Source organism: Gymnoscopelus braueri (genome assembly GCF_963280865.1).
Source record: "Gymnoscopelus braueri genome assembly, chromosome: 11".
Classification (NCBI taxonomy): Eukaryota; Metazoa; Chordata; class Actinopteri; order Myctophiformes; family Myctophidae; genus Gymnoscopelus; species Gymnoscopelus braueri.
Window position 1 is genome coordinate 23,210,876 of NC_137613.1, and position 14,448 is coordinate 23,225,323.

Sequence of the window (14,448 nt, forward strand, 5' to 3'; positions counted from 1 at the left end):
ACCCCCAAATGAATATATATATTTGTCTGCAGACCCCCATCTGAAAATATTTTGTGCCAGGGACCCTCATACAAGATTTGTTGTTAAAACTTAAAATGTAAAAAAAAAAATACTCCACATTTTTCAAAAACTCTTCAATATATATATTAAATATCAGATCTACAAGCGCACACTGTGACGCGTTGTGTGCTTGTATATCCGCTATTCAACTAGGCGATATAGGTTTAAAAGTGCTCGAGCCTTGCTTGTTTTTCTCAAAATCTGGCAACACTGACCAGAGCACTCTCTCTCTCTTTACTGCATGTGTGTGTGTACGTGTGGAGAGAGACTGACACAACAGTAGACACACACACACACACACACACACACACAGAGTCAGAGAGAGAGAAAGAGAGAGAGCCAGACGGTCTCTTCTCGCTCAGCTCGGGGTCTGAAGGGAGAAGGAATTTCTCACCAACAAGTCTAGTGCTCCCTCTCTCTCTGTCTCCAAAAAGAAGACTGGAATCCCGTCACCTCTTGAAAGAAAGAAGATCAAAACAAAGCAACATTTTAACGGGGATTATTTACAACAAGGCTTCATTCCTCATCAGGAGCATCGCTGAATTGTCCTGGAGAAGTTTACACTTATTTTTTGTTTAACCATCCGGAGCCGCGCATAGAAAAACGTGATGGTTCTTCTCGGGTTCTTCTAGTTAAGACGATCGGACACATCCGAAAACAACACATTTTTCTCCTTTTCCCCCCCCCTCTCCCGTTACAGTAGGTGAATCGTTGTGTCGGGGTAACTATGATGAACTTGCAGTGGAGGAGCAGCAGCCCGGCGGCGGTGACACCGTGCGCTGCTCGCACCCGGGGGAGAGTCGCTCACAAGCGGCTGGACTCGGACGATCAGCCGCCGGTGGCCAAATGCGCCCGGCTGAGCGCGGTGGTGGTGGTGGCGGCGGACCCCTCCTCCGGGGACACCACACCACCGGCGGGGGGTCTCCTCTCCCCCGGGTCCCCGGTGGCTCAAAGCCCCCCTCCGGTGGTGGCGATCATGACCCACCACCCGCAGGGACCGTCCAGGATCGGCCCGTTTCTGCTCCTACCTCTGGCCGACCGCGAGCCGTGCATGTACAGCGCGCTCAACACCGACACGGGGGATGAGCTAGTCTGCAAGGTATGCAAACGCCACGACCCGCCGCGTTTGTGTGTGTTGTTGTGCAATGATCTCCGAATGAATGGTGCCGGTGTTGCTCAACAACACCAGGGTCTGGCATGCATGCCATCACATCATCAGAGTTTACATTTAACTCTGAGCGCTTGCAAAATGTGGGGTTACATTTTGAAAGCATTCAGATTTGCAAATGGATAAATAACTTTTTGTGTACATTTTCTTACTTAGATTTTCTATGAATATAAATTTTATTACATGTTTATTTGTTTTATTATTTGTTCTGCTAAAGGTAAAACTCAAAGTGTTGATCATAAATAAATTAAAAAAATGGATAAATCAACGCTAAGGATTTTCTGTAAGGCTGTGTGAGCTTATGAGAAGGATGCTTGATGTTGCAATCGCACTCTAATAGCCCCAAGAAGTATAGTGCTTTATTATGGAAATACCAGTAGCCTGCCTCACCAGCAGGTTCCACCCTCTACATCTACAGTACCTTCTGCGCTCATGACTTCACTCACTCCTCCCTTCGCCTGTCAAACCCTGCTCATTTGCATACACGTCACCGCAATACGGCACAAGCACGCCGTGACAATAGCAACAGGCAAACATCAAACATACTGTATTGAGATGAGAGGGGAGTGCGCCCTATTTGTTTGCTTGAGTGCCTGCCTGGCTGCCCTGGCCCCTATCTGATCTAGGGATCCGTTTCCGATTGGCTGCCCTCATGATAATAGTGGCACTGGCAGGCCAGGCAGCACCCTGGCTGGAATGCAGTCCAGAAGCCATTTGTTTTGCATGACAGATTTTTTTTTGAAGAAGATTAAATAATAAAGTGAATGGCCTTCCAGTTTCATTTTAGAGATCCGTGACTTTTTCAGGGATTTCCAATGCGAGCAAATTCCTTAACTCAGATGGAATCCCCGCTTGGCCAGGGGTTATATTGTGCTTGTGGGTTTCAGCCAGTGCTACTTTGTTTACCTGTAGGTTTCCTATAGCCTTACTTGAAAGTTGACACCAGGGTCTAAATGTCTCAATGGCCGTGATGGGAGACCACCTAAAACTACTGCAGATGTACTAGTTATATACTCTACCATACGGATTGCTTAAAATAATGTTTTTATGCATTAGAATAATCCCTGGCTTTCAGTCGAATTGACAGGCTTGTCACCAGTCAGACATTTACTGTGACATGATTGACAGCACCCGCACTCCCCACCCCACCAATCATATCTCATTGGCCCAATGAGATATCAATCAATCTATTGTGTTCTGGCTTGGATCAGTGGAAATCTGTATTTAGTGGTATCACAATTAAAACTTAATGTTCAAGTTTTTTTTGGTTTTTACATTATATATAGGCCTATATTTTTATATTGATGTTATATTATCAATAAAATCTTAGTGTTACACTAATTATTTGGGGGCCCATTTGTAATATCCTCTCTGCCCATGCTCCATGCACTCTCCTCTCTCGCTCCGTCTAAAAACATGTCCTTCCTCACAATGTCCCCATATCTTCTCCCCCCAAGGTCTTTGACATGGGTGTCTACCAGGAGAAGATCCGAGCCTACGGCGTTCTGGCGGCTCACGAAAACGTGGCTGGCATCAGGGACATAGTCCTCGGGGACCGCAAGGCCTACGTGTTCCTGGACAAAGACTTTGGCGACATGCACACCCTGGTGAAGGGCTGCCGCCGCCTGGACGAGGAGCGCGCCTCCAGGCTCTTCCGTCAGGTGGCGTCGGCGGTGGCTCACTGCCACCAGGAGGGCGTCGTGCTGGGGGACCTCAAGCTGCGCAAGTTTGTCTTCGCCGACGAGAAAAGGTGAGATATTTATGTCTTCCTTACACTTTTGGTCTGTGCACTGTTTTAGCACAACGCTCACGCTGTCACACACATGGCATTTGTTGGTGGGAATGGAGACTGACAGACAGACAGACATGGACAGACCTTTATTGATGACCGTGGGAAAATTCAGGTGTCATAGCAGCATCTCTATAGGCCTAAGCATGGAAAAAACAGGAAAGATATAGGTAACTTACCATTATTAAAAAGAAAAGTAAAAATGTAGAAATGTAAAGATAAAAGAATAAGAATAAAAATAGGTCAACTACAAGTCTGATCTAGACATCTGTACTGTAGATTGCGCATTGTGCACATAGTACTTTGTATCTTTATGTCTTGACATACATAGACACGCGCAGACAGACTCATTACAAGAATTGTGCAATCGCTTCGTGGCTCAACTATTGCACCATAGGGAAATTGGTTTTGCAAGCGGATCAATAACAAAGGCAACATACACACTTCAACCTCTATCCTACAGTATGTATGCCACTCTGTGCGCAATAACGCAATACAGTTATCACAGTCAAATCCTAAGGCCATGAAACCTCTGAGTATGGTGCAACTCGGTGATCAAAGATCAAGAAGGTCAATTGTTGATTAACTCATTTGTCATACAGAACTTCTGATTCATCATAGAATGAAACCCAGTTGCATTGTTTCAGTGTAGCAGAGTAAATCTGGGCCTGAAGCCTAGAAGCCTACTGTAAAGGCTTGATTTCTACTTTGTTGCGCACCTAAAATAGCCGATCTACAAGCTCACAACGAGTCGCAGCTTGTTGACCTGCTATTTCCAGCAACTATAGCAACTAACTAGAAATCAGGCATGATATATCTCCTCAGGCCAAGGGGGATTCCCTTTTTGGGTGAGCCGGTGGATGTTTGGTTTCCCACGCGGGTTAGGTTGGATTCCAGGTGGTTCCATCAAGCCGTTTCACTTCCCTGTGTTGTTTCCTGGATGACGTAAGATGATGATGTAAATTGATGTTTGGCATTTTGCATCTCAGCTATGCACACCACTGCCAAAAACGTAGGTTGTTTTTACTACAGTAGAAATACACGGCAAGAGCCAAGGCGTCTTTAAGAGGAAGGGAATGGCGGTCGAGTTGGGCTGAAACCAAATGTGGAGTCATATGTCATATAGTAGATACGTCATAGACCAGTCAGTGGTTCTCATCCGTTTCTAGACCAGGAAAGATGTCAAGCGTTCGCAGCCCATGCATCTGACCACATAACACTTTATTTCAATTTCAATTGATTGGACACGTGAAGGCCAAGGTACACGGTGAAGCCATGGCATCATTAGACCAAGTGTTGTTTACCAACCTGGAACACAGGCCTCCCAGGGCACGTTTCACCCTGCTGTGAGTGACACTGGCCCCCGTGTTGTCTAATCTAGTGGTTCCCAAACTATGGGTCGAGACCCATTTTTGGGTCACACAACCATTGTCATGGGTCGCGAGTAAATGTCCCCTTCTTTTTATGTTTTGGAAAATTATTAAAAAATATTTCAAAAAGAAATCTGAATTATAAAAGATCTACGATTTTTCTAAATAATTAAAATTAAATAAAACAAATCAAAGAAATTACTTAAAAAAAAGAAGAAAAAATGTTTAAGAAATAGGGACAACAGCATATCTACAAGCTTACAACGAGTTGCATCAAGTTGTTAATTCATAAATATATTTTTGTACGTTTGGGTCTCGGGTGATACTCCAAATGTATCGTTTTGGTCTTGTGCTGAAAAAAGTCTGGGAACCCCTAGTCTAATCTAGTCATCTGCTTTACAGAGGACCAAACAGCTGGTCGTACCGCTGTCACTTATCCTCTGTCAACTCCTCATAAAACAACCGCATACAATGGGAACAAGTCCCCCTGCTTCCGTTTTTGTCTTGTAGGTGCGGGCTGACGTCGCTGCCTTTTGAACGGCAGCGCAGCTTGATTTATTGCGCGTCATTCGCTCACCGTTAAAGCTGTTGGTGAGTTGAATGTGATTCAGAGGCCGAGGACATGCAGTGCTTGTGTAACGACTTGGTGACACAGTGACATGGTGACAGCTGCTACAACAGAGACCTGTTTTACATACATGGACACGGACAGAGGCAGCTTCCTTTAAAACCCGACCCGACATATCGGTCTGATATAATGAATGAGGGCTGATATAGTGGCCAGACCACTTGTAGTAACCTGCAGTCACATAAAATAAAATAAAACAGATCTACAAGCTCACAATGCGTCGCACTCTCATCAACAAATTCAGGATCGGCATCAGACCCCAAAAATCTAGCATTGGTCGGACTCTGACACAACGGTTCCCAACCTTTTCTGGACCAGGACCCACTTGAAGATCTTGAATATTAATGTTATATTATCATTAAAAAGGCAATTATTTGGGGGCCCACTTACTTGCAATATCCTCACGGCCCACCAGTGGGACCCGGCCCACAGTTTGGGAATCGCTGCTCTTGTAGATTGGTAGCTTAGCATCTTCTCTGTCTGTTAACGTCTCTATGTATCTCTATGTATCTCTCTGTGTGTGTGTGTGGGTGCGCGTGTGCGTGCGTGTGTGTGTGTGCCAGTCCAGTGGGTGTCATTCTGGCAGAGAATGCTCGTCTAGGCATCTGAATGAGACATTTATTCCCTCTCTACAGTGTCTGGATCTTAAAATATGTTTATTAGTCATCATTTATTCATGAGGTTCAGATCCCAGGCTGCAGATGCTGCGTTCCTCCAAGCCTCCGAGTTGAATGTTATCTCTCTAAACTCTCTCTCACACACACATGCACACACACACACATGCACGCATGCACACACACACACACACACACACACACACACACACACACACACACACACACACACACACACACACACACACACACACACACACACACGCTTGTTACACACGCTTGTGTGTAACAAAAAACGCACACAAACAAACCACTGCTTACAAAACTATTTGTCACCTCTTTGCCCCTTGCGCCAATCTCTTTCCTGTAAACGCCGACCCGTCCCACAATCCCCCCCCCCCCCCCCCCCCCCACCTCCGCTCTCTGAGCCTCAACACGAACATTCTCCACCCGCGTGACCTCCGCCGCCTGAGAACTCGTCCCCCCTGATACCTATACGGCCGCTCCGCCATGACTGTGTCATGTGACTGTGTGTGTGTGTGTGTGTGTGTGTACTTGTCTTACTATACTTGTGTGAGGGCCAAATGTCCTCACAAGTATAGTAGAACTTGAGAAATAGACATTGTGAATTGTGAGGACAATTTTCCTGTTCCTCAATGGAGTAATGGTTAAAAAAGATTGGTAGAGTTTGGCTTACATTTAGGAAAATATTCAGGTTGGGGTTAAGATTAGGCATTTAGAGGTTATGTTTAGGGTTGAAGTTATGGTCGATTTATACTTCCTTGCACACCGATGTCGTGTACCGAAAATAGCAGAGAGTAGAACAATACGTTTTGAGTTTGTAGATGGCATTCATAAAACACTGTCCTAAAATGTCCTCACAAGTAAAGTAATACAAACGTGTGTGTGTGTGCGTGCGCGCGCGTGCACATGCAGTTTGTTTGGACGGTCTTATGTTGCTCGGACTTTCAAAGTGATGCTGAGTGGGAGTTGACATTGCAACGCCGGCAGCGGTATGCCCACTTGACCCGCAGTGACGAGGCGGCGGGGGGAGATTTGTGTTATTCTGACAATGATGTCTCTTTGCACTTTGAGGAGCTAAACAACATTATCATTCCCATTAGCATCGCCGAGCCTCCTGCTGTGCTTAAAAAGAATCCTCGGTCTCGCGGTCACTGGATGTGGCTTGTGACCTGTGATGCATGACGTCCCCCCCCCCCCCCCCATTTCCTGTCTCTTAAGTGAATCAGAGATGCCTCTTCAAAAGCTACGTTTACCGACCATGTGAAATGCTCTAGGTGTGATTGCATGTCCCCAGCGCCGGCCGATTCCTGTATGTATTCATCAAAGCACCCTGCTTTGATAGCAGCCATTGAAAAGCGTCTTCTCTGTATCTGCGCCTTGGCTGTGCTGTGAATTATAACCGGCTGCAACTGCATGCCCACACTAAGGTCATCGTGGAATTTGTTTACATTCATTACGGCTATGAATGTGCAGAAAACCAGCATCACCCCATTCATTGAATGGGTGATGCTATTCATTCTTTGGCCGTGAGGTTTTTTTTTTCCACCTCTTTCTTGAAACACCGGAAACAGACGATCTACAAGCTCACCCATAGATCGTCTAGTTGACGCTGTGAGCTTGTAGATCAGTTGTTTTTGGTGCACGACGACGTGTGCCCTCGCAGATCTGCAATCAGTCGGTCTTTCAAGCCCTGACAATGCGAGGACGCAATGCCGTAGAGAGAGAACAATGCGCCGGGTTGAGCCACACACGGAGAAAGCCATAACAATACGATAAATGCTATCTCCTCACATGCGCGCGCGCACACACACACACACACACGGTAGAACCTGAAAGCCAGTGACTAGCGCTGTGAAACATGCAAGAAGGGTTGCTGCCGGCCCTGCCTCCCCATGCGTCACACTGATGTGGCAACAGCCGTTTTGAGGGTAATTATGGGATGGCTGGCGCCGTGAGTGTGTGGGACCCAGGTGCAGATAGCTGAGAGAGAGAGAGAGAGAGAGAGAGAGGGGGGGGGAGCTAGAGAGTCAGATAGAAGGGAAGGAGGAGAGGAGATGTGTACTTTCAACAGAAGGATGACTCATTCTCTCCACCCTTCAACTCTCTCCATTATGTTTCTCTCTCTCTCTCTCTCTCTCTCTCTCTCTCTCTCTCTCTCTCTGCATTCATCCATCCATCGTACCTGTTTCTTACCCCCCATCACAGCGTTACTCATGCACGCGTGTGTGTTATCATCTGACGAGTGTGTGACGTGTCTGAAAGTGTCCTCACCCGTACAATGTGTGATGAAACTCTTATCTCCTAGTCTGTGTGTGTGTGTGTGTGTGTGTGTGTGTGTGTGTGTGTGTGTGTGTGCAAGGGAGCGTGCGTGTAAGGGAGCGTGCGGGCGTTCCTGTCTGTCACAAGGCTAAGGACTTACGGGAATGTGCATAATGTATTTTCGGGCAATTAACTCATGCTCCCCAGCAACTGTGACAGTCCCAAGGACCCCCTTGAAAACGAGACGGGGGGGGGGGGGGGGACGGGGGGTGTGTGCATCTCAAAAGGGTTTCATCCTCTTAATTAAATTATGAGCTAAACTAAAAGAAATAAATGAATGCACGCTCCTTCATTGCTGCTTCAGCGTTGGCACGGGCAGGAAGAAGTACTCCGATTTTTTACTTATGTTAAAGTAGCTGTACCACAATATAAAAGCACTTTCTGTAAAAGACCTGTATTCTAACTTTTACTTGAGTAAAAGTACAAAAGTATGGGCAGTAAAGTATACTTTAAATAACAATGTAAAGTTACTCAAATGTAAATGGCTACTAGTAGCTAATGCTGTCAAATAATTTTTGTGGAGTAAAAAGTTCAAAATTTGCCTTTGAGATGTAGGGGAGTAGAAGAGAAGTATTGGAAAAACGAGAATACTCATGTAAAGTAAAAGTACCTCACAATTGTACTTAAGTATAGTACTTGAGTAAATGTACTTACTTTTGTTGTGCATGTCCTGCCATTAACATGGCTAAATATAGCACAGTGAGGGCTTGTGTGGGTGTAGATTTATGCGTATGTTTATGTGCGAGTGTGCCAAGAAGTCAGGAGAAAGTTGCTAGTGGGCAGTTAGGCTAATTTGTCTGGGCCCTCATTCGTTAAAGTTAATGAGTTCACGTGACACTTTCTCTCTCTGTGTGTGTGTGTGTGTGTGTGTGTGTGTGTGTGTGTGTGTGTGTGTGTGTGTGTGTGTGTGTGTGTGTGTGTGTGTGTGTGTGTGTGTGTGTGTGTGTGTGTGTGTGTGTGTGTGTGTGTGTGGTTCTTATAGCCCCTATGAGAGGCTATTTCAGGGGTTAGGACTCTTAACACATTGGGTGCCAGAGGTTTATTAAAATATTATACGTTGAGTGCCTGCATTTCTTCCATCCACTTGCGTTATACGTTTCGTGCTGCAGAAGCCCCGACGCGGAAGTGCATGTAAACAAAGCGTGCGTGCGAGACGGCGGAGGGTCCCGACTAACGCCTGGAACAATAATATTTCCAACGCGATCCTCCATTGCAGCGTGATCGCCGATCGGAAACGGCTCGTTTCCACCACATTAAAAAGAAATGGAGATATTAAGCTTTTAGTCAAGCCGACCGGAAGGATTTTTGACATGGAGCCTCATCCAGCCTCTTCTTCTCAGAAACTCCTTGGGTGATGTCAAAGTTTCGTTTTAGCGCCCCACGTGGGCCACTCGTATAAAAATAGAATTGGGTCAAAAACGGTCCGGACCGTTTTCGGCACTTCTCGTTTGGACCCTCAAAAACGGTCCGGACCGTTTTTGGCATTCAATGTGTTAAGGGAAGGCTTTGTAACTCTAAGAGTGTACAAATGGAGCCAGATAGACCCGTTCCATTTGTACACTCTCAGAGTTATATGAACACTGAGGATTTTATAGTCTACATACTGTAGATTGGGGTCCCAGACAGAGACAAACATTGTATCAAATGGGGGTCTTTGGCCTAATGCACATCAAACTGGGGTTCATTTGAAAATGAAAAAACTTTGAAAATAACTGACTTAAAGTTGCAATCTGTAATTTCCATGTCCAGGAATTGGAATTATAGTGATTGTTTAATTAGGGGCAGGAATGCGGAATGACTGTCCAAATCCTCTCTCTTTCTGTGTGTGTGTGCGTGCGTGTGTGCAGCTTAAGGCTAGAGAATGCTGAATTTTCCATGATGCAACCGCTGACTTCACCATAACATCCCTCTGACATGTTTGACAGTGGTGCACATAATCGCTGTCAGAAATAGCCACACACACACACACGCTCACAGTGTGCTTACGCCATCAAGGGATGTGCTTTGGGCTTTGAATACCTTTCCTCTTACGAGAACACACAGGTCACATTTTGATTTGTTCTTTTTGTTAATGCACAATTCCTGAAGACCTCCCATCTTGAAATATGTGGAACAGGCCCATTTTTTCAATGGACATAACATAGTATAACATAGTATTAACTTGTTTATTGGACTATAATACTATGCTTTAAATAACAATGTGGTACAGTACATAACATTGATAACATTGGCCCACATTTGGAGAATCACTGTTTTGAGATGGTGTTAACCATCTCCTCCTCCTCCGTTTTCCTGCAGGACCCAGGTGAGACTGGAGAGCGTGGAGGACTGCCACGTCCTGGCCGACCCCGCCGACGACTCCATGTCCGACACGCACGGCTGCCCCGCCTACGTCAGCCCCGAGATCCTCAGCGGCTCGGCGCCGTACTCGGGCAAGATGGCCGACGTGTGGAGCCTGGGCGTCATGCTGTACACCATGCTGGTGGGCCGCTACCCGTTCCACGACCCCGACCCGGCTACGCTCTTCTCCAAGATCCGCCGGGGCCAGTGCTGCCTCCCCGAGGGACTCTCGCCTGGGGCCCGGTGCCTGCTGCAGAGCCTCCTGCGCAAGGAGCCCGCCGAGAGACTGACCGCCGGCGAGCTCCTCGCCCACCCGTGGTTCCGGCAGGCGGCGGCGGCGGTACCAGGAGCGGCACGGGAGACAGAGCAGGAAGTGAGCTCTGCGGAACAGACTGTGCCTTCCTTCGACGTGGAAGAGGAGGACGATCTGTTCTGCTGACGGACTCGCCGCTTGCCTCCGATTGGTCGAGGGGACCAGTAATACACTCGTTCTCAACGTCGGGGTCCAGGGGACCGCCGGCGGTACAAATGGAAACCAAATGGACCCGTAAAACTGGACCGCACGTTGAGAGCAGTAATACAAAAACAAAAGAGAACAGAGGAAGAAAAAGACTAATGTTGCCATGAGGAACTCATTGTTTCTTTTAGTTTTTTTTACTGTTTTATACATTGGCACTTTTTAGGACTGTGTTTGTGTACTGTCGTATATCCGCACACCCACTAGCTTACTATTCAACGTACTGTATTTTTGTCGTGGCATCCGTGTTACGTGCGAAGGGCATTGTTCACAATGATTGTTCATTGTGTGTTCCTATACGTGTCTGAAAAAAATCACTTGGTGCTACGAAACAGAAAAACATTTTTGCCAGAAAACGTTCCCCGAAACCTTCTTCCGCCGGGTACAAAATGAGGTGTCACAAAAAAATGCACCAGCGCTGTTGGAGTAGTTACTAACGCCTGTCCTCGCCTTGAGGACATGGTAGAGAAAGAGCTAGCTAAAGAGACAGGCGAGAAGACAGAGGCGCTCCTCTACTCGCTCCGACCGACAGGCTGGAGGCGCCGTTGGCTGACTCACAGGCCCATCGCAGCGAGACCCAACGCAAGCCTGATGCCTCGCGACGGGCCCCGATGGCGAGCGCGGGGGTGAGCCAGGGAGGGGAGGAAGGAGGTCAAGGGTCACACACGGCGCAGCGCGCCACGGGTAGCTGATAAGGAGGCGAGCGCTTCCTGCTGCGAAAGCGCTAAATTCTCAGCGAGGGGGAAGAGTAGACACGCCTGCACACACCGTGTACGGAAAGCAGAGAAGGGTGGTACCAGATCACTGTGAGGCTAGCTCATAACACACACACACACACACACACACACACACACACACACACACACACACACACACACACACACACACACACACACACACACACACACACACACACACACAGTGGTACAAAGCTACACTGATATTTGTCTAAATGTTTGATAGGGAAAAATTGCCGACATCATATTGCCTAATTAGTATCTAAGAAATTTCACTTTCAATTTTCATGTGGCCAAACTGCCAAGTCAAAACCCTCAGGAAAGGGGGGGGGGGCAAGCAAGACCCCCTTTTCTCATCTTTTATGCCCTTAAAATAACCCTGAGCAGCCAAAAGAGTAGCTGAAATATTTCCTAAAAGGTTGCAACCAAAGATAATTCTCTGAGGTGGATTCACTTCTCTCCCAGCAGTGTGGGTCTCACATTATGACATGCATCTGACCTTTTCCACAGTGTTGTGGTTGTGATGAATGGCGCTGTGTTCCATACCACTAACGCTCCCCCGGGTTGATGTATGATGTAGCAAACGAGTCTGATTGGATGTCAAATTGCTTGGGAAGTATTAGCCCCTCGCAGCTACAGAAAGGATTTATGGATTGAAGTATTGCCTTTCTGACAGATTATTTTTGGAGCTGAAGGAACAGTTTAACTAAAACCACCCGAAGGGCAGCGAAACAGGGTTTAACCACTTTCAACCTGGCGTTCCTATTTTGGGCATGTCATTATGTTGTCAAAAATTATCAAAACTTTTGACAATTTAGCAAAAAAAAAATTATTAGGTTATTGGTGAGCCTGTAGATTATCTATTTTAACTATTTGTCGTACTGTACGGATAAGTATATAGGGCTGGATAAGCTGTAGGAGTTCAAACCCTGAGAAACATCTGTCCAACACTGTGCATTTGCGTTATTCGTAAGGTGGCGTACATTCGGTGAGTTTTGTTCCCTGTCGGAGCGCTCCGTTTGCCTGAACACGGTGGGAGCGGCGCGGCTGCTGCTGCTGGTGTTCGCCCCCATCGGTTGTGTTTTGTAAACGGAGCGGCTCTGAACCGGTCCCAGGCAGCCTCGGCATTTGAGGTTGTTGATGGTTTGTCTGTCGATGACTCAGCACTCGAACGGCGCGTCTGCGGGAGAATAATCCTGACCTCAGCTCCTAGAATCCGCTCTCTCCTCCTTAATGCTACAGAATCCCCCTCTCCCCTTCCCCACTCCGTCTGCCATTGAAACCCGCAGCTTTGTGGCGCCGAGTCACCGTGCCTCGGTGATGCCGGCGCACCTGCGTTCTGAATGGCGGTTCTGTTGCATCGTGACAGGCAGTTGCAGCGTTTCGGTGACGCAGGGCCACAAGGCTGCCAGGGGGGTCCATTAGCAGGCGATTTTGGCCTATGAAAGGTGCTTTCGATGAAAAGGGGGCATTATTATTATTATTATTAAATCTGTGGCATCTGCAGAAGCGCTGCGCATTCAGAAATCTGGGTCAGATGGAAGGCCAATTAAATTCCAATTATGGTACTTTGAGCATCGACTCTGGGTCTGCCTGCGGGGTCCGGATAGGGAGGGTCTTTGTACTATCCAGACAATCTTTAATTGGTTCCACTGTGCCAGGTCTGGACAATCAATCACTGCGCTGTCAAATTGTGAGCGTTAATTTAACTCCGGAAGCGTACAGGTCCATTTGGTCCCACTTGTACGCTCCCGGAGTTACAAATGGATTAATTAATGCTGAGGATTTTACTGTGCGCGAAACAATTTGAATGGATTTCCTTTTATGTCTGTGGTTCATACGTGTAGTGAGTCGCGTGTGTGTGTGTGTGTGTGTGTGTGTGTGTGTGTGTGTGTGTGTGTGTACATAAAACTGACATGAGTGCACAAAGTTCATATTGCACTGTGAATTATGTATTTGTGACACAACCTCGGGGCTAAAAGTCCACAATAGGTTACACATAAAAAAAGATATATTCATTGTACAAAAACGTGTAAATATGTATATTTGAAATATGTGTGGAGATGCTGAATAAAAAGGAAAGAAATCACATTTTTATTATTCATATGGGTTGTTGTTTTTTTCTCCCACCTGTGTCCCTTTCTCTTTCTCACACATAGGCACACACACACACAGACGCGCGCACACACATTTAGCTGCATGCCTTGAAGGATTCTTTCCACACGGCTCTTCACTGCGAGGGCAAAGAGGAGAAGGAGAAAAAAACACTTCCACATTTCTTCTGCACTTTCAATTTCATCTCTGAGGGGAAAATGCCGCGGTGTCACCATCTCTCTCTCTCTCTCTCTCTCCCTCTCTCACTCCGTGCCTCCGGTTGTTTACTCTCGGCTGACCTTTTGCGTAACGTAACATTTAACTTCTCAAACACACAAAATGTCAGCCATGGGTCAGGTGTTTTTCCTGGAATGCACAAGGGAAGAGGGGCTCTATATAATGCTCAGCCTCATGAGTATGTGATGATACTGGTATCACCGATACATTAAATGAGGAGCATATTATGATATAATTATAGAAAGTGGCTGATTGGAAAGTCCTCATTCATTCCTTTAGGAGACCTAGTGTTTAGGTTGTAAATCCAAAATGATTTCCGCTCCTCCTCGTCTAGGGCATTTAACATGTTCAATCCCCTGATATCTGAGATTGACCACATTGTGCTTGGCGGACATGAAGTGCATTGCAACTGGGCTTTTTGGATCTTGGTTGCGAATGCTGCTTCTGTGTTCGGAAATGTGTGTCTTTAGCCCTGTTGGTTTTACCAACATATCCTCGACCGCATGGGCATTTTAGCAGGTATATAACATTTTTGGTTGTGCATTTTATAG

General features: G+C 46.6%; 1 protein-coding gene across 1 annotated transcript; it reads left to right on the plus strand.

The window, feature by feature from the left end:
* The first annotated feature begins 365 nt into the window (after nt 1-365).
* Nucleotides 366-13,668, plus strand: trib1 (tribbles pseudokinase 1). Its single transcript, XM_080442008.1, has 3 exons — nt 366-1,159; nt 2,686-2,978; nt 10,271-13,668. The coding sequence occupies exons 1-3, from the start codon at nt 788-790 to the stop codon at nt 10,749-10,751; spliced, it is 1,146 nt and encodes a 381-aa protein (XP_080298134.1). The 5' UTR covers nt 366-787; the 3' UTR covers nt 10,752-13,668.
* Nucleotides 13,669-14,448: the final 780 nt, after the last annotated feature.

What these genes read in the sequence shown, in the direction of transcription:
- trib1 (XM_080442008.1), top strand. Translation starts at nt 788, where the DNA reads ATGATGAACTTGCAGTGGAGGAGCAGCAGCCCGGCGGCGGTGACACCG. An exon ending in GGGATGAGCTAGTCTGCAAG is followed by an intron (nt 1,160 to 2,685) that starts GTATGCAAACGC and finishes TCTCCCCCCAAG; the next exon opens with GTCTTTGACATGGGTGTCTA. An exon ending in GTCTTCGCCGACGAGAAAAG is followed by an intron (nt 2,979 to 10,270) that starts GTGAGATATTTA and finishes GTTTTCCTGCAG; the next exon opens with GACCCAGGTGAGACTGGAGA.